Source organism: Aptenodytes patagonicus, chromosome 3 (assembly GCF_965638725.1).
Source record: "Aptenodytes patagonicus chromosome 3, bAptPat1.pri.cur, whole genome shotgun sequence".
Taxonomy (NCBI): domain Eukaryota; kingdom Metazoa; phylum Chordata; class Aves; order Sphenisciformes; family Spheniscidae; genus Aptenodytes; species Aptenodytes patagonicus.
The window spans coordinates 25,956,478-25,983,557 of record NC_134951.1 but is presented as its reverse complement, the minus strand read 5'-3'; the positions used below and the strand labels follow the sequence as shown (position 1 = coordinate 25,983,557).

The 27,080-nt window shown below is 37.8% G+C and overlaps 1 protein-coding gene across 1 annotated transcript in view; it reads left to right on the top strand.

Annotated features, from left to right (window-relative positions):
* Positions 1 to 27,080, top strand: part of CSMD1 (CUB and Sushi multiple domains 1) — a 1,284,461-nt gene that overhangs the window by 1,122,491 nt on the left and 134,890 nt on the right. The window contains exons 40-42 of the mRNA XM_076332906.1: positions 686 to 802; positions 5,252 to 5,461; positions 13,514 to 13,702. Coding sequence (XP_076189021.1) covers positions 686 to 802; positions 5,252 to 5,461; positions 13,514 to 13,702 — 516 coding nt within the window. The remainder of the gene's footprint in view (positions 1 to 685; positions 803 to 5,251; positions 5,462 to 13,513; positions 13,703 to 27,080) is intronic.

Here is a 27,080-nt window from a genome sequence, read left to right as displayed (position 1 = left end):
TCACTGTAACACCTGGCATGATGACTCATAGGCTTTAAAGTAGTGATTCCTCAAATAATAAATATAAATTACAAGATTTTAATTTGATTTCTTGAAGTTACTCTTCCTTCATATTATTGTCCTAGCGAAGGTATAAACTCAGCCACTTTTTTACAAGTTGCTTCACATATTTATAGTTTAGCTTTATGTCATCCTAAATGATGCAAATGGCTTTTCAATCTCCAAACACATGAATTTTCTGAAGAATAGCATACAGATAGTAAGCAAAGTGTATTTTTAGCTATATTAACTAGCAGATCCACAGCTGCATCATGGATCAGTGTCATAATTCAGTTTAATTCCATATTTGTTCCTCTGATTATGAAGGCTATCTCAACATAGCACCAGACTTTTTTAACTGTAATTGTCAAGCTGAGACAATGGGTTACCCAGTCTATACGTGCAACTACACATTTGCAGTAAAATCACATTGAACATATTGCATTAAGTAAGCATTTTGCTCTAACCCAAATTCTCTTTCTTTTTTTTTTCCTCCTTCATAAGGAATGTTTTGACTGTGATAAATTTCACTGCTTGGGGGTCATGGGGATAAAATGGAAAACCCGTTTTTGAAATTAATCATATTCCAAATATTAAGAAATAATATTATTAAAAGATACAGTGACTTTCTTTCTATTTTTAATAGCTAAATGTGGTGGAACACTGACAAACATGGGTGGTGTGATCCTGAGCCCAGGTTTTCCTGGAAATTACCCTAGTAACTTAGATTGTACATGGAAAATTTTATTGCCTATTGGATATGGTAAGTAAACTTATATCTGAAAAGCAATTATTTGTAATCATCAGATTTAAATATATATAAGAATATTCTAATTTCTAGTATGAAATAGAAGTTATCCAGTGAATGTATTGTGAAGCCCTTACATAATTATGTGCTATCTTTTGATTTGAAAATGGTTGGGAGTTTAAAAATATATCTTTGTCAAAACAACTTGTTATTTGTAAAACTCAGCCTGTCTCAGAATCTGATTTCAGAGCAAACGAAATTGGCTGCATGAAGATATATCAGATGAAATAGATAACGTAACTTCTAGATTAATTAGTGTTAATTACTTCTGTTTAATGTCCTTTCATTGTCCCCCAAGTGACATTTTAACAGTATTTCTTATGTACTATGAAAATGGACAAAACCTCATTTCTAGCACTATGAATTTGGTTAAAAACATTCTAAAACTATATTCCAAATACCAGGTAACAGTTGCCAACTTAGAAACTTTCTAGGTTTGCATTAAATCTATTGTCATACGGAAAATATCTTCACAAATAAATAATAATTAGATAGAGAAGGTCATAATGGATAATAAGGGATCTATAAGTGCATGTATAAAACACAATCTTCTATCATTATCAGAAGTAAAAGAGGAATAAATTTTCTTGCTGTGAAACATTATGCCCCATACTGTGAATTCAGTGCTAGTACTCAAATAAGAAAATTAATTTTAAAAGCTTATCATTAAATTCACTATACCCATGTCTGGAAATGAATTTATTTTCTATTTTCTGTGCTTTCCACTGCATTCATAAGATTTTTTTTTTTTTTTTTGTAGTGAGATGTACTACTTACATAAAGTGTAATTCTATGTAAGAGTTAAACAATGCTGAGTTAAAAAGCAAAGCTAAAAAGAATTTCCCTTTCAAGCACACTAAGACCTTACCCAACAGATCTGAGTTTTCCCTGTGTAGATAATAATCTTGTTCTACATGGTTAAAACCATGTAAGGGTACTGTGCACTCCTTTATTTACAATTTATTTAGAATAGCGCCCTTTATGAGCGTGTACCTGGTAAAACTGATTCATCATAGTTATGGATAGCCTTAGTAGCCTTAGATATCCTTATAGCCTTAGGATGACCATAGACAGGACATCCTTGGCTAATTTTGTCATTCTAAAGTTACATTTGCAGAAAATACAAATGATAAGCAACTATTCTGGAGCGATGTCATCCTAATTAGGCTACTACAATACTGACTTTTAAAAACAGTCCTTCATATTTCTCAGAGTTGCTCTTTTTCTTTAAGCTTTTCCATGTAGACAATGTTTCATGGATTAATTATGCAAGAGTGTCTTGTATCTTATTATTATCCCTCTCAATTCTCAGAAAGTCTCTGGTAGTGGTAATCCTATAAATAGAAAAGATTATGATTCTGTCTGGCAAGGGATTTAACAGGTGTTCATACCATTGATCCATCATTGCTTTCAAAAATACTGGAAGAGGACATTTTTTGCCATAAAGTTGCTACAGGGATCTTTTCCCCAAGTTTTTGTTAGATAATCCACAGATAATGTGTTTATACCAGGTTTAAACATTGTGATTGATGTGATGTCTCACAGACAACTTCCACTGCAAAATCCTGGATTCTATTTTAGTTACAAGTATAAACTTGTCTATCTAAGAGCTGTTTCTCTACACTCATTCTATTGTGTCAAAATAAATACATGAAATCACTGAAACATAGCAAACAGTTCCAAAATTGAATAATGCTCCAGGATTTTTTTTTTTTGGAAGGATTTTAGTGTGGTACTGATTGAGTTAAGATTTTAGCACTGTGCACAAAAACTGATCCAGAGGACACTCATGAACACGTAATGATTGATTCAAATTCCACTGAAATAATTAACCTCACAGTCACTTCATCTCCCAGTAAGTATTCTTTTATTCCCATCCATTTATTCAAACTTTGTAACTGAATGAAGCCCATGACATTATTGACTTCGTGTAAGCTCACAGGTGTGCTTAAACAAAGACCAACAATAGAATTGTGGGAGCTAAATTTGTCCCAAAGTACAGTGTTCTCTTCATTACATGAAAAGATACTGATCATGTAAAAGAAGACACTATTAAAATCCAAACATTTTAAACAGATGGAAAGTACATATTTTCAAGTGAGTTGCAGTGATTTTGCAATGATTGCAGGTAGCTGTTAATTGATTAACATTTGTAAAAAAGATTAACCCAGCTTGGAATTCTCATTACTTAGAGTCTATTCAGGTGAGAGAGGAAATCCCGTTGAGATTGGAGCAGGAAGTAGTATAATTACAGTTTGACCAGATGATTTATTTTCTGTAGCTATCAGTTTTATTCTGTATAATTTTATGTAAGAAATTATTTAGTGTAGAAAACTTTTTCTTTGACATATCAAATTGACAATTGTAACTGGTATAAACTTAGAATTAAGGCTTGAGTGACACATACAGTATGTCCTCTAATTGAAATTAACGTCTCTGAAAAACCTTTAGAAAAAAAGTATGTTTATGTTTCTGCTTAAAATGTGGCTATTTTAGGCAGTTTAAGTTTTTAAAAGTTACTGGTATATCTACTTTTTACTTTTAAAATACAAAGCTTTTCTGTACTGAATATTTACAAATAGTTGTGTTAATTCCTTCTAGTAATTAAATAAGAATGATTCAATTTTAAAGGTACTCTGTGGCTCATCAGAGACTATTTCAGAACAACAGGCTACTGTTATTTAAATACCTAAACACTGTTTTTGGGTCTATATACATATGTCAAATTGAATTATCTGCTTGTCACTTTAGCTACTTAAGTATAACATTAAGTGGCTGCTCAATTCTTTAGAATTGCATGCTGCTGACATCCAGTCTCTAGTGGGAATCACTAAATGCTGATATTGAAGTCAAGATGTTTCTGAGCTGCCTGGTATCCTACCTCATCTTAAATCCTGAGAGCACTGTAAAATTAGTGACTTTGCTCAAGTGAGACTAACCGTACCAGACACCATACAAGAGATGGCTGATATTGTGACTTTGATATGTTCTGTATGTGTCTCTCTATTGATAGCATCAGAATAAGTTTTCTTATTCAGCAGCTGAAATACTTGTTTTCACATCTCCCATTCTGTATAGGTCAGAGAAGGTACTAGAGCTAAATAACCCTTATTCTTACGAGTGTTATATAACAGTTTATTCAGTAGTTTAGTTTCTCCTGTAGCAAAAAAAAAAAAAAAAAAAAAAATCAATTTTATACAAATTATTAGATATCAAACCACAGAGGCAAAGAAAGGAGCTGTAGAGCAAGACTGAGTGAATGACTTACCCTGGTGATTAGTCTATAAGGTACTCTCCTGGAATGAAGAATATGTCTCTACTGCTATTTAAGAACGTCAGGCAGAGAGTTAAGGCATTGAATATTTCACATTGCTTTGTTGGCTCATTCAGTAATTCTGTTTTATTCCATTCCAGCTAGTTCTTCATAGTCTACCAGAGCAAGCTTAGGCCCAAGCAGTGTGGTTGCAAGTTACTTGGTACTACTTGGCTTTTGAACCAGGGGTTCATCCCCCATCCCTCTTTTGATATTATATATATACATAATTTGAGAAGCCTGATTCTGAGTCCTTCACTGACTGCTGTGAAGTCCTTCATTCTGACTACTTCACACATGAAGTAGTGCCAGAACTTAAAAACAGCTGTTACCATGAGATTATGCTTATACTTCTGACTGTTCAGCATTTTGGGAGTCATCTCTCTCCCTTTGATTTTGTGAGAAAGTCCTGGTTCAGCCACCTTGAGTTCCAGAGGGGGTTTGTGGTAAATGATCATGAGTAAGTACCTGTCACCAGTCTGATGTTCAGTGCATCTTATAGTGCTGCGTAAAGAGTAGAATGGCTCTAAGGACACACTGTCCCAAGCTGGAGGGAAGAGGAGGCATATATAGGTTGCTTGGGTCAGGAAAAACAGGGTAGAGTAGGTAGTTGGAACTAGGTAGGTGAAATTCTGCCTCCAAAAGGTCACTCTGTTAGTAACCTTCCTGGGTGCTGAGCTGATCCTGAGCCTCTAGGAGAGGCTTAGCCCAGCTACAGTAATGATCTTTTGGCAGAGTCCTGACTGTGCTGTGACACAGCAGGATTTGTGGTGTGCCCCTCCCTTGAGTGTTTCTGTTGGCTGGTTTAGGAACCTGACAAATATCTGGTTGTTGACACTGTGACTTCGTTTCATTGGTCCCTTCCTGTGCGGTTATGATATTTATTGGAAACCAAAAAATTAGAAGGTCCAACTCTTACAATACTTAGTGGCTATGTCCTTAATTTAAGCATCCCACTTTGAATGGTGACTAAAATATAAATATTGTGCCTATAACATTTATTATGTCATTTTTTTTTGTATTTGCATGCTGTAGCAACAAGAGTTATAAAAACTCTCTTTTTAATTTTTCTTTCTTTCTCACTGCTGCAGGTGCACACATTCAGTTTCTGAATTTCTCTACTGAAGCAAATCATGATTTCCTTGAAATACAGAATGGGCCTTACCACACCAGCTCAATGATCGGCCAGTTTAGTGGAATGGAACTCCCATCACCCTTGCTAAGTACTACTCATGAAACACTTGTCCACTTTTACAGTGATCACTCAGAAAACAGGCAAGGATTTAAGTTGACATACCAAGGTAAGCAGGAACCAGCACAATGAACTTCATGGTTAAAAAGGAAAGATAAAATTTTTAATTTTTTTTTTTTTTAATTTTTAAAAATATGTTAAGCATCTGCTATGTAGCATTTTTAAGTCTGTGGATTGTTTAATCCATAGGTTGCACTTTTTTACAACTGAAATTGTGTTGAAATGGAATCTTTATTTTACTGATGTAAAATCCTGAAGCCAAGTTGATGTCATTTGCCAAAGGTCACATAACTGATACCCCTTTCCATCCCATTAATGTGTACTGTTACTGGAAAATACTGCTAATATTCACTGTCTTGTTTTCCAATTTATAAAATCTTGTTATATTTAATGTAATGAATGAGAATTTCAAAATACAGTATGAGTTATTTCAAATATTCAGGTGAAAATTTTTATAATTCTTATGTTATATTTTGATGGTCTAGACTTAAGTGAAAATTAGCAGAAAATGAAAAGACACCAGATAACACACATTCTGTATCTGTATTTTCAATTACATATATTCAGTATTTGAACGTGTGAACTTTTTGTGGTCCTTACTGTTGGCTTTTTTCTTCATGTTTCTTCACTGTTTGCTTGTCTTTTTCCCCATTAGTGACAATAAAACATCATTAATTCATGCATATTTCTAAAATGTTAAAATAGTCTTACTGAAAACCGTTGAGCCCCACTGCAGGATCTGAATAGTTTAACAAAATGGAACAGCTGGTTGAATTCTCATCTAACTGCAGTGAGGGAGATTCATGCCACCTTATTCTAGGCTATTAATTTAGATAGCTTGGTTAGGTTTTCATATATATGTATCTAAGCCTATATGCTTGTATAAACATGTATGTGTTGTGGGTTAATCCCAGTGGACAGTTAAGCACCACACAGCTGCTCATTCACTTCCTCCCACCCCCAGTGAGATGGGGGGAAGAGGAAAGGAATAGTAAAAGCAAGAAAACTTGGGGGCCAAGACAAAAACCATTGTTTAAAAAGTGATGGATAAGGGGAAGAAGAGAGAAAGAAAACAAAACAAAACAAAACAAGTGATGCAAAGGCAATCACTCATCACATCCCACAGGCAGACCAATGCCCAGCCTGTTCCCAAGCAAAAGATGGCTAATATCCCTAAACCCCCTGTTTTCCCTTTTATTGCTGAGCATGATTTTATATGGTATGGAATATCTCTTTGGTGAGTTCAGGTCATCTGCCTGGTTGTATCCCCTCCCAACCTATTGCGCACTCCCAGTCTATTCCCTGGTGAGGCAGAGTGAGAAACAGAGATGGCCTTGAAGCTGTCCAAGCACTGTTCAGCAAAAGCCAGAACATTAGTGTGTTATCAGTATTGTTTTGGTCACAAATCTAAAACACAGCACCATATGAGCTGCTATGAAGAAAACTAACTCTGTCATAGCCAGGCCCAGTACAGTATTTATTTGCATACATGCATATCTACAGTTATAGTTAGATCATATCTACAGAGTCAATAGATAGAGAGGAAAAATCTTCTGGCAGATGATTCTGAGCACCTGGATTAGGTTAATGCTCGTAAAGCATGCCCACGAAGAAGTCACATCTCTCTATTGCCTGTGGAGTTTTGTTCTGTCACATAGTCTTAGAAGTAGGGAATACTCTCACAACATCACACCCACCTAGTGTGATTTTTATTCTGAGCAGTCAAGGGCAATTGTGATTGGACAGATGACTCTTTTTAGAATTTTCTGGAAAGAAAGAAAAGTGGCAAATTGCAGAAATGCCAAATAAATAAAGAACAAAGCCATGTGGTATGTTTTCTGTATATTCTCCAGTGCTCTGTTCTGGTTCTAATTAGTGTGTTTTTCTTTATATAAGAAGCCCTTCCTTAATAGTATTGGGTCTTTATAGGCTCATCTGCATGTGATTAACTCCTGTCTAACAGCATTTTCTGTCATGAAATTAATAGTTAAATCTTACATTGTTTGTACACTGTATAATACATTCTTCTAGAAACAATGTTCCAGCTTGCTCAGCAAGGATTTGCGTTCCCTTTAAAGGAAAGCACACATTCATATTTTAACAGTCTATGACAGTTTCAGCAGGGTGACAAGGAGACAGGTTCAGTTTGCTTTTTAATCATCATAATACTTAGCTTTTTGTATCTTTATCTCTTCTTGTGTACCTGTATCAAAATATATTTAATGTATATGGTATTCTATGGTTTTGGCAAGGACAGTGATGTTTCTTTATGTTTAAGGAAATGATAGTCCAGATCAAAGGAAAAGATGGCATAGAATTGGAAAAAAAAAATGTATATATTTTGATTAGCTCATGACATAATGCAGTTGACACAGATCTACTTCAAACTCCTCCAATCATTGGTCAGTGCTTGGGTCTGTTTTCACTTAGAGCCCAGTACCTGATCCCAGTGACACAATTGGTACTGCAAGACTACTGTGACATCAGATGTGATGCAAATTACCTGTGGTTATCAATTCAATTTTTCCTTTAAAGTAGCAAGAAGTTCTTCAGATCCAGTCACAATGTTTTGATAAAACTGACGATAGAGGTCTGTATCTCTATCTATATCGACAATGTGTGCTCACAGCCCAGAAAGCCAACCATATCCTGGGCTGCATCCAAAGAAGCGTGGCCAGCAGGTTGAGGGAGGTGATTCCGCCCCCTACTCCACTCTGGTGAGACCCCACCTGGAGTACTTCATCCGGCTCTGGAGCCCTCAGCACAAGAAAGACACAGACCTGCTAGAGCAGGTCCAGAGGAAGGCCACAAAAATAATCAGAGGGCTGGAACACTTATCCTATGAAGAAAGGCTGAGAGAGTTGGGGTTGTTCAGCCTGGAGAGGAGAAGGCTTCGGGGAGACCGTATTGAGGCCTTTCAGTACTTAAAGGGGACATATAAGAAAGATGGGGACAGACTTTTTAGTAGGGCCTGCTGTGAAAGGACAAGAGGTAATGGTTTTAAACTAAAAGAGGGTAGATTGAGACTAGATATAAGGAAGAATTTTTTTACGCTGAGGGTGGTGAGAGACTGGCACAGGTTGCCCAGAAAGGTGGTGGATGCCCCATCCCTGGAAACATTCAAGGTCAGGTTGGATGGGGCTCTGAGCAACCTGATCTAGTGAAATATGTCCCTGCCCATGGCAGGGGAGTTGGAACTAGGTGACATTTAAAGGTCCCTTCCAACCCAACCCAACACAACCCATGCTAATCTAGTCTAGTCTAGTCTCGTCTGAGAAATGGATTTTGTTCTTGAGTCTGTAGTTATACACAGCATGATACTGGAGGAATGTACAATAAGACCAAATGAAAGTTTTAAGTAGCCTTAATTGTGAGCTTTCCTAACATTTGAGTGTTTGCATGCTCAACTCTCTGCTAATACAATTTTTCTGTAAAGTAATTATTTCCATGTTGAAGTGTTATAGATGTATGTGTCATTTGCAAAGGCAGTAAGTCACCCTGGTGTTAATGTAAGAAGGAAAATACATTTAAATCATAAAAACAAGATATCAGAAGATCAATTACATTACTTTTGTGATTTACAGTCTTTTCTTACCAGTGGAAAATATATTGCACAAAGAAATACCAAATGTCAATATGAGATCATCTTAAAATTCAAGTATTTGACTGCTGCAAGTATTGCAATTAAATCTTTTTCTCAGATTTCCTTTACATTGGGCTTCATTTCAGGCTCTCACTAGAGTTTTTTTCAGCTGTGAAATCATTTTTTAAAGCTCAATACCAAACAAGTCTTTGGGCATGAGACTCATAAAAAAGCTTTCTTTTGTAAGGTGTGACATCGGGATTTGTGGGTAATATTTGATAGTGATGACTGAATAATGAATTGCTCTGTTAAATCAGGTATAGTTGTTACATATATCAAAAGAACAGAGAAGAATATAATTCATATTTATATTAAAACTATAAAACATATTACCTGAGTGGACTATAAATCATTATATCATAGTCAGATGGATCACCTGACTTATGGTTACTCCAATAATTTATGAGTCATCCATGCGATTAATACCAGAAGTCACACGCAGAGAGTATCTTCACATTTTACACATTTTTTTTTCTTTTAAAAAAAAAAAAAACAAACTTGTGCAAGTGCTTTCACCGCTGACTGACCAACCTTCAAAATTATGGTAATCTGCTTTAGGCAGAGGATCTATTCTTAGTAAAACAAATACCAGAACAAACCCCCAAATTTTCTGTATGTGTTTTGTTTACCTTACTTACAATAGGAGTAAAGCATATGCATCTCTGAATAAACACTAACTAGAATTTTAAAAGGTAGGCTTTATTTTTTCCATTAACAATCCAAGAGACTTTAAGGGATATTGTGCAAATTAGAGGGACAGAGAGATGTTGATATTCTTTCAGGATTTCCTCCTTCACCTGAGATGTTTTCTTGTCATGTAGATCAGCGAGATAATTTTTTTTCTGAAATGAATTTTTAAGACTAAATTAAAAAATCGGAGACCATATTAAGTGTGTTTAAAATGTAAGCTATGAATATTGTATTGCAACAAATTAACCAATAAGGAAGGATATTTTTCATGCGTATTCATCTCTGCAAAAGGTTGTACAATCAATGTTTAAAAGTTCCAACACTTATTGTCATTATTCCAGAACACTGTCATTGTAACTATTGGGCAATGTAGTGCTGCACCTTGTTGAATAAATCTGTGAGATCCTCTGACCCTCCAGAATATCTTATATTGTATTTTTAATATAATTTGCTAAGTAGCTTTTTATGTAATTTAATATATTAGTCTTAATATGTCCTGTCCTCTTAAATAATCTTTCTAGTACTGTATTTTGTATAAAGATGTTGATAATAATGATACTATCTGTAGTAGTACTATATGAATAATGATAGTAGGAGTAATAATAGCATTAAAAATTAATGAGCTATTAATAAATTTTGCACAAAATTTTAATGAACCATAACTAAAGTAGAATAAAGCTTTTTGTATTTACTTTCCAGTAGCAATTAATCCTGATTGTTAAGTTTTCATTTTCTTTTCTTAATTTTTTATTATTTGGGGGAAGGGGAGTCTGATTTATTAGAGGATTTTGGAATATTTCTGGTACCTCCACATCTCTTCCAGCTTTGTAATGTTACAAACACTGGATTCTGGATTCACTGAATGAATTAGGGAAAAGAAGGCGGCTTTCTCAAAATAAATCTTTGTCATGGTTTAACCCTAGCTAGCAACTGAGCACCACATAGCCACTCGCTCACTCCCCCCGCCCCAGTGGGATGGGGGAGAGAATTGGAAGAGTAAAAGTGAGAAAAGTCGTGGGTTGAGATAAGAAAAGTTTAATAATTGAAATAAAGTAAAATGGTAATAATAATAATAAAATAATAATGATAATAATAATATTACTAATAGAATATACAAAGCAAGTGATGCACAGTGCAATTGCTCACCACCCACTGACCGATGCCCAGCCAGTCCCCGAGCAGCGGCCCCCCCGGCCAGCTTTCCCCAGTTTGTGTACTGAGCATGACGTCACATGGTATGGGATGTCCCTTTGGCCAGTTTGGGTCAGCTGTCCTGGCTGTGCCCCCTCCCAGCTTCTTGTGCACCTCCAGCCTTCTCAGTCAGTAGAGCATGGGAAGCTGAAAAGTCCTTGACTAGTGTAAACACTACCTAGCAACAACTAAAACATCGGTGTGTTATCAACTTTGTTCTTACCCTAAATCCAAAACACAGCACTGTACCAGCTACTAGGAAGGAAATTAACTCTATCCCAGCCAAAACCAGGACAATCTTCTATTTATTCCATAGCATGACTGTAATCAGCAATGACTAAAAAATCTCATGACCGTAGCTGTACTTCAGTGAAGCAATTAAGTACAAACTTCACTTTAAGTAAGCACTTAAGCACGCCTAAGTTATATGTTTACCTTAATCTTGCTGAAATGCCTTGTTTAAATGATCTAATTGATAATAATAAGCATATACTTCTAGGATGAACATGTCCATATTGTAATGATTAGCTTTGAAAAAATAACAAAATATTTTTTTCAAGAATATGTTCTTTATCTCTCCCTGTACTTTTAGAGCTTGGACTTAATGGCACATGTTAATATAAAGCACACTGGTATTACTGCTCTTATCTGAATTTTCTTATCTTCTGACAGAAGTATTTCATAACTGTAAATGGAATGCTCAGAGAAAGCAGGGCATTCATTTTCTCAACGATTATTTCTAAAATGGCAGTTACTTGCTATCTTATCTATGTGAAGTTGTTTGTGAATTATTCTGCATAACATTTTTATAAAACTTTCTTTTTTGCTTCCTGTGGAACTATTTATCATTTAAATATTCTACGGAAACATATCTTCAATATGGAAATGTAGTTTTAAATTATCTTTATATCTTAGTAAAAGTTATTAATGAAAACTCCCTCTGAATTTTCATCACATTATTTTGTATAAATTAAATATGATTAATTGAATAATATTTTGAGGTTTTTGAAAACATAAACCCCAACATTAAATATAATGAATCATTAATGCAATTTTTTGTATGGGATATATCTAAAAGGAACTTCTTCCTTGGTAGACTTCTGTCATTTTTCTAGATCGTTCTGATGCTCTGTGACTTTATAGTCTTTCATTAATTCTTTTCATGTTTTTGGTTAAGTGATTTTTTTTACATAGTTTAATATACATTAAAATATCCAACGGATTGTGAAAATCTTGCATTTCATAAAATTTTAATGAATGAATGACTTTGCTATACCTTACTAGAGTACTTATTATAGCGTTTAAATGTGAAAACACATTTAAACAATTGCTGTGGTTAGTTGTGTGCTGATTTATTGTTGAAATCATTGTACAATTTTATTGATGCAGGTAATGAACAAACTGGAATATTGCCAGTCAAATAAATATGAATCACCAGAGTAATATATATGTTTATCCTCAATTTGAAATGTTTGTTTTGCGACATAGTGCTCACAGTGCCGCAAAACTCCATTTTTTGTTGTGCTGCAATTACATCCATTTCTAGTAGATGACACATAGAACGTTATGAACGTATATGAATGTTATCAGAAAAAAAGTTGTCTCAAGTTCTTATGCCATCATTAATTACATAAGTATACTTGCATATTAATAAAAAAAAGTATTTTCAAATTTTGGAAATTGTACTATGAACATGGTCATTCAATAGATATACGTTTTTAATAAATATAGTTTAATTTCAGGCATCATGGACAAATTTTTTTTCCTAAATAATTTTACTATTTCTTACTTGGAATGAATTGCCTTGTTTCTTACATATCAGGATAGGAAAAAGTTATCTGAAAAATTCTGCGATAATTTTTAATCTTGAGCCACCTATTAAATTTAGTCAATTAAATTATTAATATTACTGTGTGCAGCTTTTGGATTCAATGTTGCTGCATTCAGAACAAGGTTGTTTTTTTTTTTTATTTCAGACTTAACATATTAAATTAAAACAGAGTATAAATAAAGTTTATGAAAATGTTTGACATACTCATGAAATTATGTCACTTAGTGACATACTAAGTATATCCATCTTATTTATTAAACAAATTAATGCCATGTATTGTTTTTAAAAAGTTATCCTATTATAAAACTATTACTTCTCAGAATTCAGGCACTAGGTCTGAGCCTAGAAATTTATTTAAAAATAAAGACATAATTTATATAATATCCTAATCTGAAGCTTCAACATGAACTACTAAACCACAATATTCCATCGTCATGCCCTACCCCCAGTGTTTCTTTGACTTTCCTCTCTAAATTCCTGACGTAGGTGGCAATATTCCAGATCCCTATTCCAGATTTTGATCTTTCCTATGCTTTGTCTCTAGAGCTAATTTTTTAATTCCTTTATCAAGATCTGGATGGTCCAAATGGATGATTTATTTCTATTCATATGTTAATCACTCTATTACTGGAGTTTGGCATTCCAGTGTTTACTTATTATGGAATGTATTACAGAATTTGTGTTAATGTTTACTTCCTGTGTTGGGAGCTGACTAAGCAATAAAAAGTACTTCTGTTCTCTTCCAGCTTACGAGTTACAGAACTGCCCTGATCCTCCTCCTTTTTTGAATGGATATATAGTCAACTCAGATTACAGTGTGGGTCAGTCAGTATCATTTGAATGCTATCCTGGATATGTTTTGAGGGGAGAGCCTGTTCTCACATGCCAACATGGAATCAACAGGAATTGGAACTATCATTTCCCCAGATGTGAAGGTAATTTTCTGGTAGTACCTTTGCTTCAGAACTCACAATACTTTCTGATTTTGGTTTACTTGTTTGTATGCGTGTATGGAATTCAGCTTTTGCTGAAGAACTGCACCTTTATCCTAATCTGTAATGTAAGCAGCTAAAGCCAGAATAGTATGTGCTTTTATAAATCATAAATATTTTATGAATCATGTTCCTCAGCAGTGATTTATTGTTCCTATTAATACCTGTCAGTTGTGTTGATTATGGGAACTCATGATACTGCCAGAAATTATCGAAGCTCCATGTGATTTTTTTTCCCTTCTTTTTTCTGATTTGTATTATTATTATTAGTGGAATTATTAAACTAAGAATTATTAACTCTTTTTTCATTTTAATTTAAACTGTATTTTATCACATTATTGCATAGACATTATAGAATTCTGACAGGCTCCAGGAGTAAGACACAAATGTGCCCTACTGGCTAAAGGGAAAAAAACAATGTCTGGACAGAACGTTTGTCATTGGGAATGAGAAAGGCCATGCCACCTGACTTCAGCAGTTCAGTTAGGAAGTAGTACATATTTGAACAAATGAGAGTATTGAGTTTTGTTTTATTTTCAAATTAAAGAACAGAGTTTTACTGCCAGGCACTTTTGCTGTTTTGCATTTTTGACAGTATAGAAGTAAAAGTACTAAACCGATGTTTCCAGTAGTGAATGGCATTAGAAAATTTCTAGCATAAGAGACAATGTGTAACTTCTGTACAAACAATGGGTACATTTACTGTTAAATGGCCATCAAGATGTGGCTGCTATTCCCATGTCTTCCATTTTTTCTTGCTTTTTAATCTGTGCATCAGAACAGCTGGCAGACAGTTTACACATTTTGCAAAAATATATATTTCTATTTAAGCAAGAAGGAATGCATGCAAATAATTTAAAACCTATTTTGGACTATTAATTTCTCTTTTAGGGAGAAGAATACGTAAAAAAAATGAAATAGCAACATTACCAATTAATATATAATTATATATTAATATATAATTATTAAATAATTATATTATTTTAGCAAACTACAGTTGGAATTGTGTTGTGAAACACCTTCTGAGCTTTATGCAACTCCATTGGTCCACACTACAATAGGCAATATAGGCATTTCTTATAAAACCATACCTCCTAAAGGAAAAAACAGTGGAGAGGCATGAGAAAATGTAGTTCTTTGTAAGAGTAGGGCTAATGCTTTCCTTAGAGACATACAATGTGATAATGCATCACATCTTTGTCAAAGTGGTTGGTTATAACTCATAATGATTTTTTTTCTCTTTTTATTGTTGGTTGTTTTTTTTTTTCCCAACTCTTTTACCACTGGCATATTTAGATTAAAGATGTGAACCATCATGTCCTATATCTTTTAACTAAAAGACTCTGTAACATTCCTTTTAAGTTACATGTCTAATCTTACAGAATCATAGAATCATAGAAACTTTTAGGTTGGAAAAGACCTTTAAGGTCATCGAGTCCAACCGTAAACCTAACTGCCAAATCTTGCTCTGAAAGATCCTATTAAGGCCACTTATCTCTTTCTGTTGACTTTTATAGCTACCTTCTGTACTTATTTTAGAGAATTCATTCAGCCTAAAACGTGGGCTTAAGTACTCTAGTTATGTGCTTTTTTTTCCAAAGGGTGCTGTCTTTAAACGCCTCCTGAATGAGACAGTAAATGAATGGGAGGATTGGAGATTTCAATTTTGCACTTAAATGTTTTACAAGTCCTATTCTACGTATATAAGACCTTACATTGAATGTGATCTGTAGCTCCATGTGACTTTTTCATTAAAAATTATAGCACTTTACAAAATATTTTTCCATGTATTACATGAATTAATAAGTAATTTTGAGTTCTAAAAAAATCAAAGATAAGGAAGGACTATTTAAAGAAGATACTTTTATTCAAAGGAGATTAGGTTATGGATTCAACTTTATCAATGTTTTGAAAGAAAATACAAGGTTATTCATAATAAAACTACACTATAAAAAATATGAAATATTTTTCCTCATGTTAAACATATGGTAAAGTTTTACAATATCCTTTAAAGAGAGATATAAAAGTGTAAAGGATGATGATATAATATTATTAACATATGTTCCATATACTATACAATGCTAGGGTGAAAAGAACAGTTAGAGTTACAAGCAGATATCAAGTAAGCATAGGGTCTCTCCTGTCTGGAAAGAGTGATGCCACTTTCAAAAAATGTGGGGGGAGGAAAAAAATCTGAAGAGCATATGGAAGATATGGAATAATTACTTGATAAAATAACTTTTGTGCAGTCTTTATATAACAGATATGAATATGACTTACTCTACTAAATGCTAATATGAGTGTATTTAGTCCTTCTAAATCTTGCCTCCTGATGATACAGGTTTTTAAAACTCATTATGATATCTTCTGCTGGTTAGCTACAATGTGCCTTATTATCTTGCATAAGAGAAAGAAAATAGTTTAAAGGATATGAAAAGAGAATATATGTTTTTCCCCTCATCCCATTAAGGTTGACCTACACTCTTTGCACTCCTAGAATAAAGACATTTAAGATACCAAATGCATATTCTCCTTATATACTTTTAGTTTACTAATTAAAATGAATTTTAATGACTATTAATTTCTGAGATGTAATTTGAAATGTTTATCAGTGGGAAAACACATTGTTTTGCATATGTTCTTGGAAATCTAGTTTCTTAGATTTCTAAACAAGTTATAATCTTTGTTCTCTTCGAAAATTGTTTTCACACTCACTGTCTTTTGTAGTGGTTCATTGAATGTTGTTGTAGTGTTAGTATTAGAGATTTTTCTAGCTATATTTAATTCTTTTTATTACTATTTTTTATTATTAAATTGCTGGTATTTGCAGTAATCCTACTGATATCTTAACAAGATAAACATGGAGCATTTAATTTAAAAAGTTGCTCTTTTATAGCATGTACTTTTAGGATCGTTTTTGTAGTGGTAAATGAGAAATGAGAAGAATAAAGTGTATAAAATAAAGTTAAACTGAGAGGATGGATAAGAAAGGTAACTATTATGTCACTGACCTTTGACAAATAATCTTCTAGCCTCCTCACGATAAAAAATTGTATCAATATCACAAGTCATTCTGTTTAGTTATCCTGGCCTGTAATAAAGCTCTTTATTTTTTATGTCATGAAATTAAAGGCTTTCCTTTATGTTTAATAAGCTGCTTCACCTTTTCCTAATCAAATAAATGCTGTGTGAGATTTCTCTGTTTTTGGAACATCTGGAGAAGTTAATTTCTTTTCCTTAATCAAAGCAACAGAAGAAGCTACCCAGAGTGTCTTTGCTAGCTAGCATTACAGCACTTCAGCATTAACACTTCAGTAGGACGCTTACAAAGCCTGTGAAATTTAATGTTCAGGCACTGCCAAGCAGAATCTTTAACACTAAGTGTTTTTAGAATCCTTTAGAAACCTAGGCCCTTAATTTAAAAGTTCAACACTTTCTGTTTTTATATAGATCATACACCTCTTTCTTCCTTTCTTCCTCTCTTCCTTTCTTCCTTATCCTAGGTTAAGCTTTTTGACTCAGATGCCTTAGCCTGATTTTGACTTCTTCCACAGCAGTTTTGTGGTGATGTATCTGCAGTGATATATTACCCCTATTGTCCCTCTTTTCTCATAGAATCATAGAATAGTTTGGGTTGGAAGGGACCTCTAAAGGTCATCTAGTCCAACACCCTTGCTGTAGGCAGGGACACCTTCAACTAAATCTGGTTGCTCAGAGCCCCGTCCAGCCTGACCTTGAATATTTCCAGGGATGGGGCATCCACCACCTCTCTGGGCAACCTGTGCCAGTGCTTCACCACCCTCAGTGAAAAAAAAACCATCCTTATATCTAGTCTAAATCTACCCCCCCTTTAGTTTAAAGCCATTCTCAAAATGGCTGCTCAAAAGTTTGCCGCCATCTTTTTTATAAGCCCCTTTTAAGCACTGATAGGCTGCAATAAGATCTCCCTGAAGCCTTCTCCTCTCCAGGCTGAACAACCCCAACTCTCTCAGCCTTTCTTCATAGGAGAGGTGTTCCAGCCCTCTGATTTTCATCCTGATTTCCAGTCCTCTTCTGGACCTGCTCCAACAGGTCCGTGTCTTTCTTATGCTGAGGGCTCCAGAGCTGGACGCAGTACTCCAGGTGGGGTCTCACCAGAGCAGAGCAGAGGGGCAGAATCACCTCCCTCAACCTGCTGGCCACGCTTCTTTGGATGCAGCCCAGGATACGATTGGCCTTCTGGGCTGTGAGCGCACATTGCTGGCTCATGCCCAGCTTTTCATCCACCAGGACCCACAAGCCCTTCTTGGCAGGGCTGCCTTCATCCCTTCATCCCTTCATTCCCCAGCCTGTATTGATACCGGGCATTGCCCCAACCCACGTGCAGAACCTTGCATTTGGCCGTGTTGAACCTCATGAGGTTCACACGGGCCCACTTCTCGAGCTTGTCCAGGTCCCTCTGGATGGCATCCCATCCCTCTGGCGTGTTCACCGCACCACTCAGCTTGGTGTCATCTGCAAACTTGCTGAGGGTGCACTGGATCCCACTATGTCATTGATGAAGATATTAAACAGTACCGGTCCCAATATGGACCCCTGCGGGACGCCACTCATCACCAATCTCCATCTGGACATTGAGCCGTTGACCACCACCCTCTGGAAGTGACCGTCTAACCAATTCCTCACCCACTGGACAGTCCACCCATCAAATCCATACCTCTCCAGTTTAGAGAGAAGGATGTTGTGGGGGACCGTGTCAAAGGCCTTACAGAGGTCCAGACAGACGACATCTGTAGCCCTTCCTGTGTCCACTGATGTAGTCACTCCATCACAGAAGGCCACTAGGTTAGTCAGGCAGGACTTGCCCTTGGTGAAGCCATGCTGGCTGTCTCAAATCACCTCCCTCTCCTCCATGTGCCTTAGCATAACTTCCAGGAGGATCTGTTCCATGATCTTCCCAGGCACAGACGTGACACTGACTGGCCTGTAGTTCCCCGGATCTTCCTTATTTCCCTTTTTAAAAATGGGGGTTATGTTTCCCCTTTTCCAGTCAGTGGGAACTTCACCAGCCTGCCATGACTTCTCAAATATGATGGATAGTGGCTTAGCAACCTCATCCGCCAGTTCCTTCAGGACCCACGGTTGGATCTCATCGGGTCCCATGGACTTGTGCACCTTCAGGTGCCTTAGATGGTCTCAAACCTGATGTTCTCCCACAGTGGGTGGCTCTTCATTCTCCCAGTCCCTGCCTTTGCCTTCTGCGGCTTGGGCGGTGAGGCTCGAGAACTTGGCGGTGAAGACTGAGGCAAAAATGTCATTGAGTACCTCCACCATCTCCATATCCCAGGTAACCAGGTCTCCCATCTTGTTCCAGAGAGGTCCCACATTTTCCCTTGTCTTCCTTTTATCCCCGACTTACCTATAGAATCTTTTCTTGTTGCCCTTGATGTCCCTGGCCAGATTTACTTCTAGCAGGGCTTTAGCTTTCCTAACCTGATCCCTGGCTGCTCAGACAATTTCCCTGTATTCCTCCCAGGATACCTGTCATTGCCTCCACCCTCTGTAGGCTTCCTTTTTGTGTTTGAGTTTGTCCAGGAGCTCCTTGTTCATCCCTGCAGGCCTCCTGGAGTTTTTGCCAGACTTCCTCTTTGGTGGGATGCATTGCTCCTGAGGTTGAAGGAGGTGATCCTTGAATATTACCCAGCTTTCTTGGGCCCCTCTTCCCTCCAGGGCTTTGGCCCATGGCACTCTGCCAAGCAGATCTCTGAAGAGACCAAAGTCTGCTCTCCTGAAGGCCAGGGGAGTGAGCTTGCTGTGCACCCTCCTCGCTGCCCTAAGGATCTTGAACTCCACCATTTCATGGTCACTGCAGCCAAGGCTGCCCTTGAGCTTCACATTCCCCACCAGCCCCTCCTTGTTGGTGACAACAAGGTCCAGCATAGCACCTCTCCTCATTGGCTCCTCTATCGCTTGGAGAAGGAAGTTATCATCAACACATTCCAGGAACCTCCCAGACTGCTTATGCCCTGCTGTGTTGTCCCTCCAACAGATGTCGGGGTGGTTGAAGTCCCCCATGAGGACCACGGCTTGTGAGCGTGAGGCTGCTCCTATCTGTCTATAGAGGACCTCATCCGCTCGGTCTTCCTGGTCAGGTGGCCTGTAGCAGACTCCCACTATAATGTCACCTGTCCCTGTCTTCCCTTTAATCCTGACCCATAAGCTCTTGTTCAGCTCCTCATCCACCCCCAGGCAGAGCTCCATGCACTCCAGCTGGTCATTGACATAGAGGGTGACACCCCCTCCTCATCTCCCCTGCCTGTCCTTCCTAAAGAGCCTGTATCCCTCCATCCCAACACTCCAACCATAGGAGCCATCCCACCACGTCTCTGTGATGCCAATATGGTCGTAGCCCTGCAGGCGTGTGCACGTCTCTAACTCTTCTTGTTTATTCCTTGTGTTACGTGCGTTTGCACAGAGGCATTTAAGTTGGGCCCCCGATGAAGCTGTCTTACTGGCTGGAGTTCCTTTGTGCTGCTTTTCAGGCACTCTCCTGCTGACCTGTGTTCCTTCTCCAGGCTCTGGGCATCTATTGCTGGCCCTGGCATCAAACTGGTAGGAGGGGGATGGATTGAGGTTCCCCTATCCCAGCATCTCTAGTTTAAAGCCCTCTTCACCAGCTTGGCAAACCTATGACTGAAGATGCTCTTCCCCTTATCTGACAGTTGGGCCCCATCAGCCCCCAGTAGACCATGTCTCTCAAAGCAAGTCTCATAGTCTAAGTAGCCGAACCCCTGGCTGTGGCACCAGTCACGTAACCATTTATTGACTTGCCAGATTCGACTGGCCATTTCAAACCCCTTCCCTTTGACCGGCAGGATTGATGAAAAAACTACCTGCACTCCCGAGTCCCTTACCGCTGCTCCCAGGGCTCTGTAGTCCTTCTTGATAGTCCTCAGACTGCTCCTGGATGTGTCACTGGTGCCCACGTGAAACAGCAGCAGCGGATAATAGTCAGTGGACTGTACAAGGCTTGGTAGCCTCTTGGTGACATCCCTGATGTGAGCCCCTGGTAAGCAGCACACCTCTCCAGAGAGTGCGTCCGGTCGGCAGATGGGTGCCTCCGTACCTCTCAGAAGAGAGTCGCCTACTACTATCACCCGTCGCCTTTTCTTAGTGGTGCTGGTTGTTATACGGGGGGCAGATCGGGCTGCATTACTCAGCTCCAGCGCTTCTCCTGGTGTGACAGGACTTTCCTCTTCGGCCTGCAGAGCGGTGAAGCGGTTCTGCAAGGGCACCTCAGGCTTTGGGGGAAGTCTCTTCCTCCTGCTGGTCCTTGCCTTTGCAACTGTCCATTCTTCTGCATTATTGGCCCCCCCACTCCCTTATGCGTCTGCCCGTGGGGGAGTTTTTGGCTATTTGGCCGTGAGCTGCAGGTCCACTGCAGACTGCACTTGGAACCAGCTATCTAGCTCCTTCTCTGCCTCCCTGATGTTACACAGTCTTCTCACCCCCTCCTGCAGCTCAGCCACCTGCTGCAGGAGGTCTTCCACCTGGGCACACCTTTTGCAGGCAGGTCTGCTGCCTGTCCCTACCCCAGGAGAGAGGTCTAGGCACTCCCTGCAGGCTGAGGTCTGCACTGCAGCCTCTCCCTTCAGCAGTTCCATCTGCGTGGAGGCATCGGCCGCTGCTGGCGTAGATGGTGCAGACCCCCCAGCCAGAGCCACGGCCTTTACCTTCAGATGAGTGCCCAGCATTCTGCCTTGAGGGTCAGGCAGGATGAGTGCCCTTGACTTGTGCCCCGTTGCTGGGTTATGTGCACGCCGAGTCCCCCACTCGGCCCATGGAATGCCTCTCCTTCGAAGAGGCGCCCTCCCTGCGCACCCTTCCATGTGAACTGCTGTGCCATGCCCTAGCTGACACACCACACCCCATTTGCCCATCCTGTTGGCAGCGCTCCTGGTGGCCAGCGCTCCCCGGGGCTGCCTTTAGTGGGAGTAGGGGGTGGCAGCCATTACTCCTGGCCCCACCCACGCCTCGTCAGCCACCCTCGTCAGAGCTGCCGGCTCCCAGTGGGTCTCTGCACTCCCCTGTGGGTTCCCTGGCTCAGGAAACCCCCCTGTACGCTGCGATCCGCTGCTCCACTGTGGGACGCACTTGCACCGGAGATGATTGGTGATGATGGAGTTGTAAAAGGACTTCAGAATAATAGATAATATTCCTGTGTAGTGATATAGATGCAGGACCAAAGGGCATAGCAGTCTTGTATCTTTTTTATTTCTTATTCCTTTTTACTCCTTAGAGAATCATGTTTCCTAAAAGAATATTGAAAACACATGAGGTCTACATTAGAAGTGGGTTAGATTTTTATAGTACAAATTAGTATTTTCTATGTTTTCTTAGATGAAGTTAGAGTAAATAAATATTTGTTCTGTTTGAATTAACATGCAGGAAGAGAAATAATATTTAGTTTGTAATGACATGAATATAAAGTCATTCTTTTTCTTCTCTGTCCCCCCATCCAGATAGTTTTAATTCAGTAGTTTTATCTTCATTTCCTAAACCAAAGAAGTCATTCCTCTGTTCTCTGTTACTGACATGTCTGCAATTCAGAATGTACGTTTGTCCTGGTTCCTTTGCATGTGAATACAATCTTCCAAGACTATCCACAAGCATCTACATTGCACAGCTCCACACAGCTGAGGCCTGAATGCATGTGTCTCCATGGTGTGTGCAGTTGTGTACATTTATAGCTATGATTTCTGACTAAAGAGCAGGTTTCTTAGTGTTTTGGCTGAGCATGCAGAGTTTTCTTAGTCTCTCAGGTAGCACACTACTTGCTTTGTAGAAAATTCATTTCTGTGCATTGAAGCTTGGTCTAGCACTGTTGAAAGAATTATTATGACATATAAATGTTTTTGCAAAAAGGAAAACAAATGGTTATAAGGTCTCTGATTGCTGGAATTTGGCAGTGGGTCTGAAAGGGAAATCAATGGAAGAATTCAATCACTTTTCTAGCTATGACCAGTATTGTTAGAAGTTCAGATCAAAGCCTTTCTACAGAAGATTGCACATACTTCAGAAGGCTGAGAGAAGTAAGAGATCTGGTAGTGGCTCGCAAAAGAAAGTTGACACTGCTTCAGAGGAAAAGGTTGGATTGTCTGTGCAGTTGTCCCATGGAAATCTGACAAAGAATATGTCACCCATAAAAATGATTCATAACAAAAACCTCTATGAATATTTGTGTGTAAGATGTGGAAAATAGGTCTGTGATTCCAGAATATTGAAGACATCTGGTATTTCTTTGTTTGTCCCCTTCAAGTAATACAATCATCATGACAGTGTCTCTGCTGTTATTATTTTTAGGTGTTCTTGCTTTTCCACTGTTGCCAAAATATGTTGGTAAGAATTTGTTGCATCTAAGTTATGAAATAGGCTGCCTGAATCCTCACCAGTCTGTTACACTCAAAATATTGGTCTGAGCAAAAGGAACATGCCATAGCTGCAAAGCCAAGGCTTTAATGTTAGTCCAAAGAAAATCTTAACGGTCTAATCAAAGAATTATTACCAGTCTAGTTACAGTGACGTTAATTAAAATTAGGTACTGCTAGAATGATATACAGACAAACAACTAATATCTACCTCTTTCTCTGATGTACACTCACTCTTCCAGTGCCTATATGGTCTTAAGGTCAGTGGTCTCAGTCTGGCAGAAGGGCTACAAGAAGTTCATTCTATACAGAAAACCTATTTGTTATCACTAACTTTTACTCATAATTACATATATATATATTATTGAGTTACATCACACAGTTGTACAAAACTAAAATGAAGTAGTAAGTAGTTACCTGATCATTAGATAATTGCTGTTACAAGTTAAAGCAACTCTCCGGACTGCCAGAACAAGTCCAGAAAAAAACTGCCAGAGTCTGTGGCCTGTTTTGTCTGCTTAACACAAAGTCTGTGGGCTGTTATTAGCAGTTCACCACTGTATTTACTGGGCTATATGGATAAGGTAAGGGGTTTTTATAATTTCTGTAACTTTTCCGTATTCCATTCTGTACCATTTCATTTTCTGTACCTATTCTGTATTTCACTGGATTCATAATAGTAATAGAAAAATGTTCAGTACCCTTTCAAGCTTCTCATATGGACTAAAGGAAATATCAAAGTGAAGGTCTCTCTCAAAAATATGAAGCAGTGTATTTTGTTTGTCTACTGGCATTAAAAATTGCCTCACTTCTATGTTCTGTATAATCATAGTTTGATATTTTTAGCCACCTGATGTACTGTTACCAAATTTTTGTATATTAGTATTTCCTAGCAAGACCAAAGATATACTATGAATTTCCGATTTAATTAATTGGGAAAAATCCTGGGACCTGGGGGAAGATAAGAACAGTTAGACTAGGTGGCTCTTGATAGTGCTGTTTTTTTATAAACATTTGAACCTAGGAAGACAGTGGGAGATGTCAAATTGCTAGAAGACCTAAACTGATAGAATTTGTCCAGGCTAGTTCTCTCTCTTTATGCTAAAGAAAAGTTGTGGGTTTATTGTTTGGTTTGATTTTTTGCCTAGTGAGTAATATCAGGGCCATCAGTAGACAGGGAAAACAATTTAAAAGAGCTGGTAAATGATGGTGGTGTGCCTGGAAGCTTGCCTTGCTAAAGAATCTCATTGAAGATTTGTGTTAGTCTTGTGAAAACAAATCTTAGGGGTTATCTGATAATATGAGAGAAAATGAGCGTGTCTATTATGTTTAGCTAAACTGCAGGTACTTGCCAACAGCAGAATAAATTCAAACACCCCTGCCCTGGCCCAGCAAAACAGCGTTTTGCAAATATATTCATTTTTTATATTGATTTGTTAAAAATTTGAAACTTTCTGACATTTCATGGGCAATTTTTGCTATAATTGTAAGGCTGGTGGTTGCTGCTTCTAGCACGATGGCTAGACCTTTAGGACTTTTCTTCTAGATTCTTCCCCTAAATCATCCGAGATCTGTGGTGTATGGCTGTCTAGCACCCATTAGGTCATTCAGTTGTCTGTCTTAAGCTAGTAAACCAAGCCTCTGGTCTACACAGTTCTACTCCCATTCAGAAGATAGATTTGTTGGCTTTATACTCTGTGATGAAAGGATGACATGGATAAACTTGTTATGTCATGGGGCTGAAGATGGGCATCCCCAAGTTCATAAGTGACATTGTTGTCCTTGAGATAGATGAGTTTAAATGAACTTTCACAATACGAGCTTCTCTGCACCATGTAACGCTCCCTATACTCATGAGCCTTTTCAAGGTATTTTCATCCCCATATAGATTTCCACTGCTTCATTCTAGATCATGGTACTTGAAGTCAGCCATCCCTACTTCTCTAAGGCAAACAGTTATACCAGGCAGCACTTGGTATATATATACTGTGAACAGTTGTAGAAATTCATACAACAAAGGGGTTAAATAGTTACCAACCAGATTCTGGTATAGGCATGTTGAACGGAAAGGAGATGAGCAGAACGCACATATTCAAAACTGTAGTCTGGCACCGGAGGACTGACTGAACAGAGCAAAAATATGCATGCTTTTGGAAGCCATCCCCATTCTAAATCATGTTCTCCACTGTGTAGCAGGTGATTTGAGATACATTAAAGAGCTTAATCTTTATATAGGAGAAAATTAGATTAATTTCTGCTCACAAGACCATAGTAGAAGCTTGTCATGTAGTCATGCGCTAAGACTTCACTCCTGTGCAATCAGGTTGTCTTAAAGATATACCATAGCTGTCTTTGCATAACATATGTAGCTGTCAATAAATGACTAACTAGGTTCGGGCACCTTTGGGTGGATTTTTACAAATGTTTACTGTCCTTCCATGCACAATGTTGTATCTGGAATTAGGTATGAATGGGCATGGGAGTGCATAGTATGGTATTCATGCATTTGTAAATCAGCATGTGGTCTACTGTTAGCATTTGAAAGTTTAGAAGACTTGGTTATATGCTTTTCCATTTCAAAAATCTGTGTTTCTTCATACTTATCATTCAAAGTGCAATATAATATCTTCATTAATTTAAAGTGATTTGTTTATTCAAACTAAAGCTATTTTTGTCTTGTGTGAAATATAGCCTGTTATTTGTGTTCAATTTTCTGTCTCCTGTGATTTTTAAGGATCTTTGGATAAAGCCCAGTATCAGCTGTGTGTATTGCTTATTCTATGAGAGTTTTGTTATCTGTGACTTTTTTTTCTGACACAATTTATTGATCTGTCATGGCTAACAATGATATAAGAGGAATTAGACTATCTTTACTGAGATACAATCAATCTGCATTCTTTGTAGAGTATTAGAGAATAATGGAGGCAAAATAAAAAGTGTATGCAATCATTGACAACATTAACAAATCTGTCAAAAATATAATAAACTCAAAATATATTTAAGTATAAAACTTCATGAGAAAAATCCTGTATTTTAACTAGAACTTAAAGTATTTTCCACTTGCCACTATATTAGTGTCAGGAAGTGTATTTCAATGTAGTAAACATACTTGTCAAAGCAGTCTTTTAGCTGTAAACATGGAGTACTGTGGAGAGAACAGACTAGATTTCTGAGACCAGGCAATCTGAGCATGGCATAAATTTAGGGTATTAGGGAACAGTAGAAAATGGTCTCAGGTAACATTTTCATCATAGAACCATCAGAGCTGATAGACCTTGCCAGCTGCCCTTGGCCTGTACATGCAACCAGGAATCAGACAGATAGAATCAACCCTTCATTTTCCTTAGCTCATTTCCTTTGTTGGGCACTAAAGGGTTGTAGTTCAGGAACAGACGCTGATCTGTTCTAAGATGGGAAGATGTGCTAAATGCATCATACTAGCTAATACTGATATGGGTGAAGAAAGTGAAGTGGTTAAAGCCTCCTTAACCTGACCTATAAATCCAATGATTGTTAAAAGAATTCCTCCAAAAAAGGCTACTAGTCAACTAGCCAAATGATCCTTCTACCCCAGTGGTGTAGCAGCTTTAAACCATACTGGAAATGTGACATCCTTCTGCATTTCTCAGTTCTTCTTCCTTTTTCCCTTTTCCCTTTTCCCTTTTCCCTTTTCCCTTTTCCCTTTTCCCTTTTCCTTTTCCTTTTCCTTTTCCTTTTCCATCACTTGTTGAAAGGTGAAAAAGAAATGAAGAGGGTCTGAAGGAGAGTCATAGGAACCCTGACAATAATAACATAAGCTTTATAGTAAGAGCTAATGAGAAAAGTTCCAGAGCTAGACTGAGTGCCCACAGATGAGATTAAGGTCTCGCTCAAATGAGTGAGACTCATTAGTTTACGCTAATGGCCATATGTCT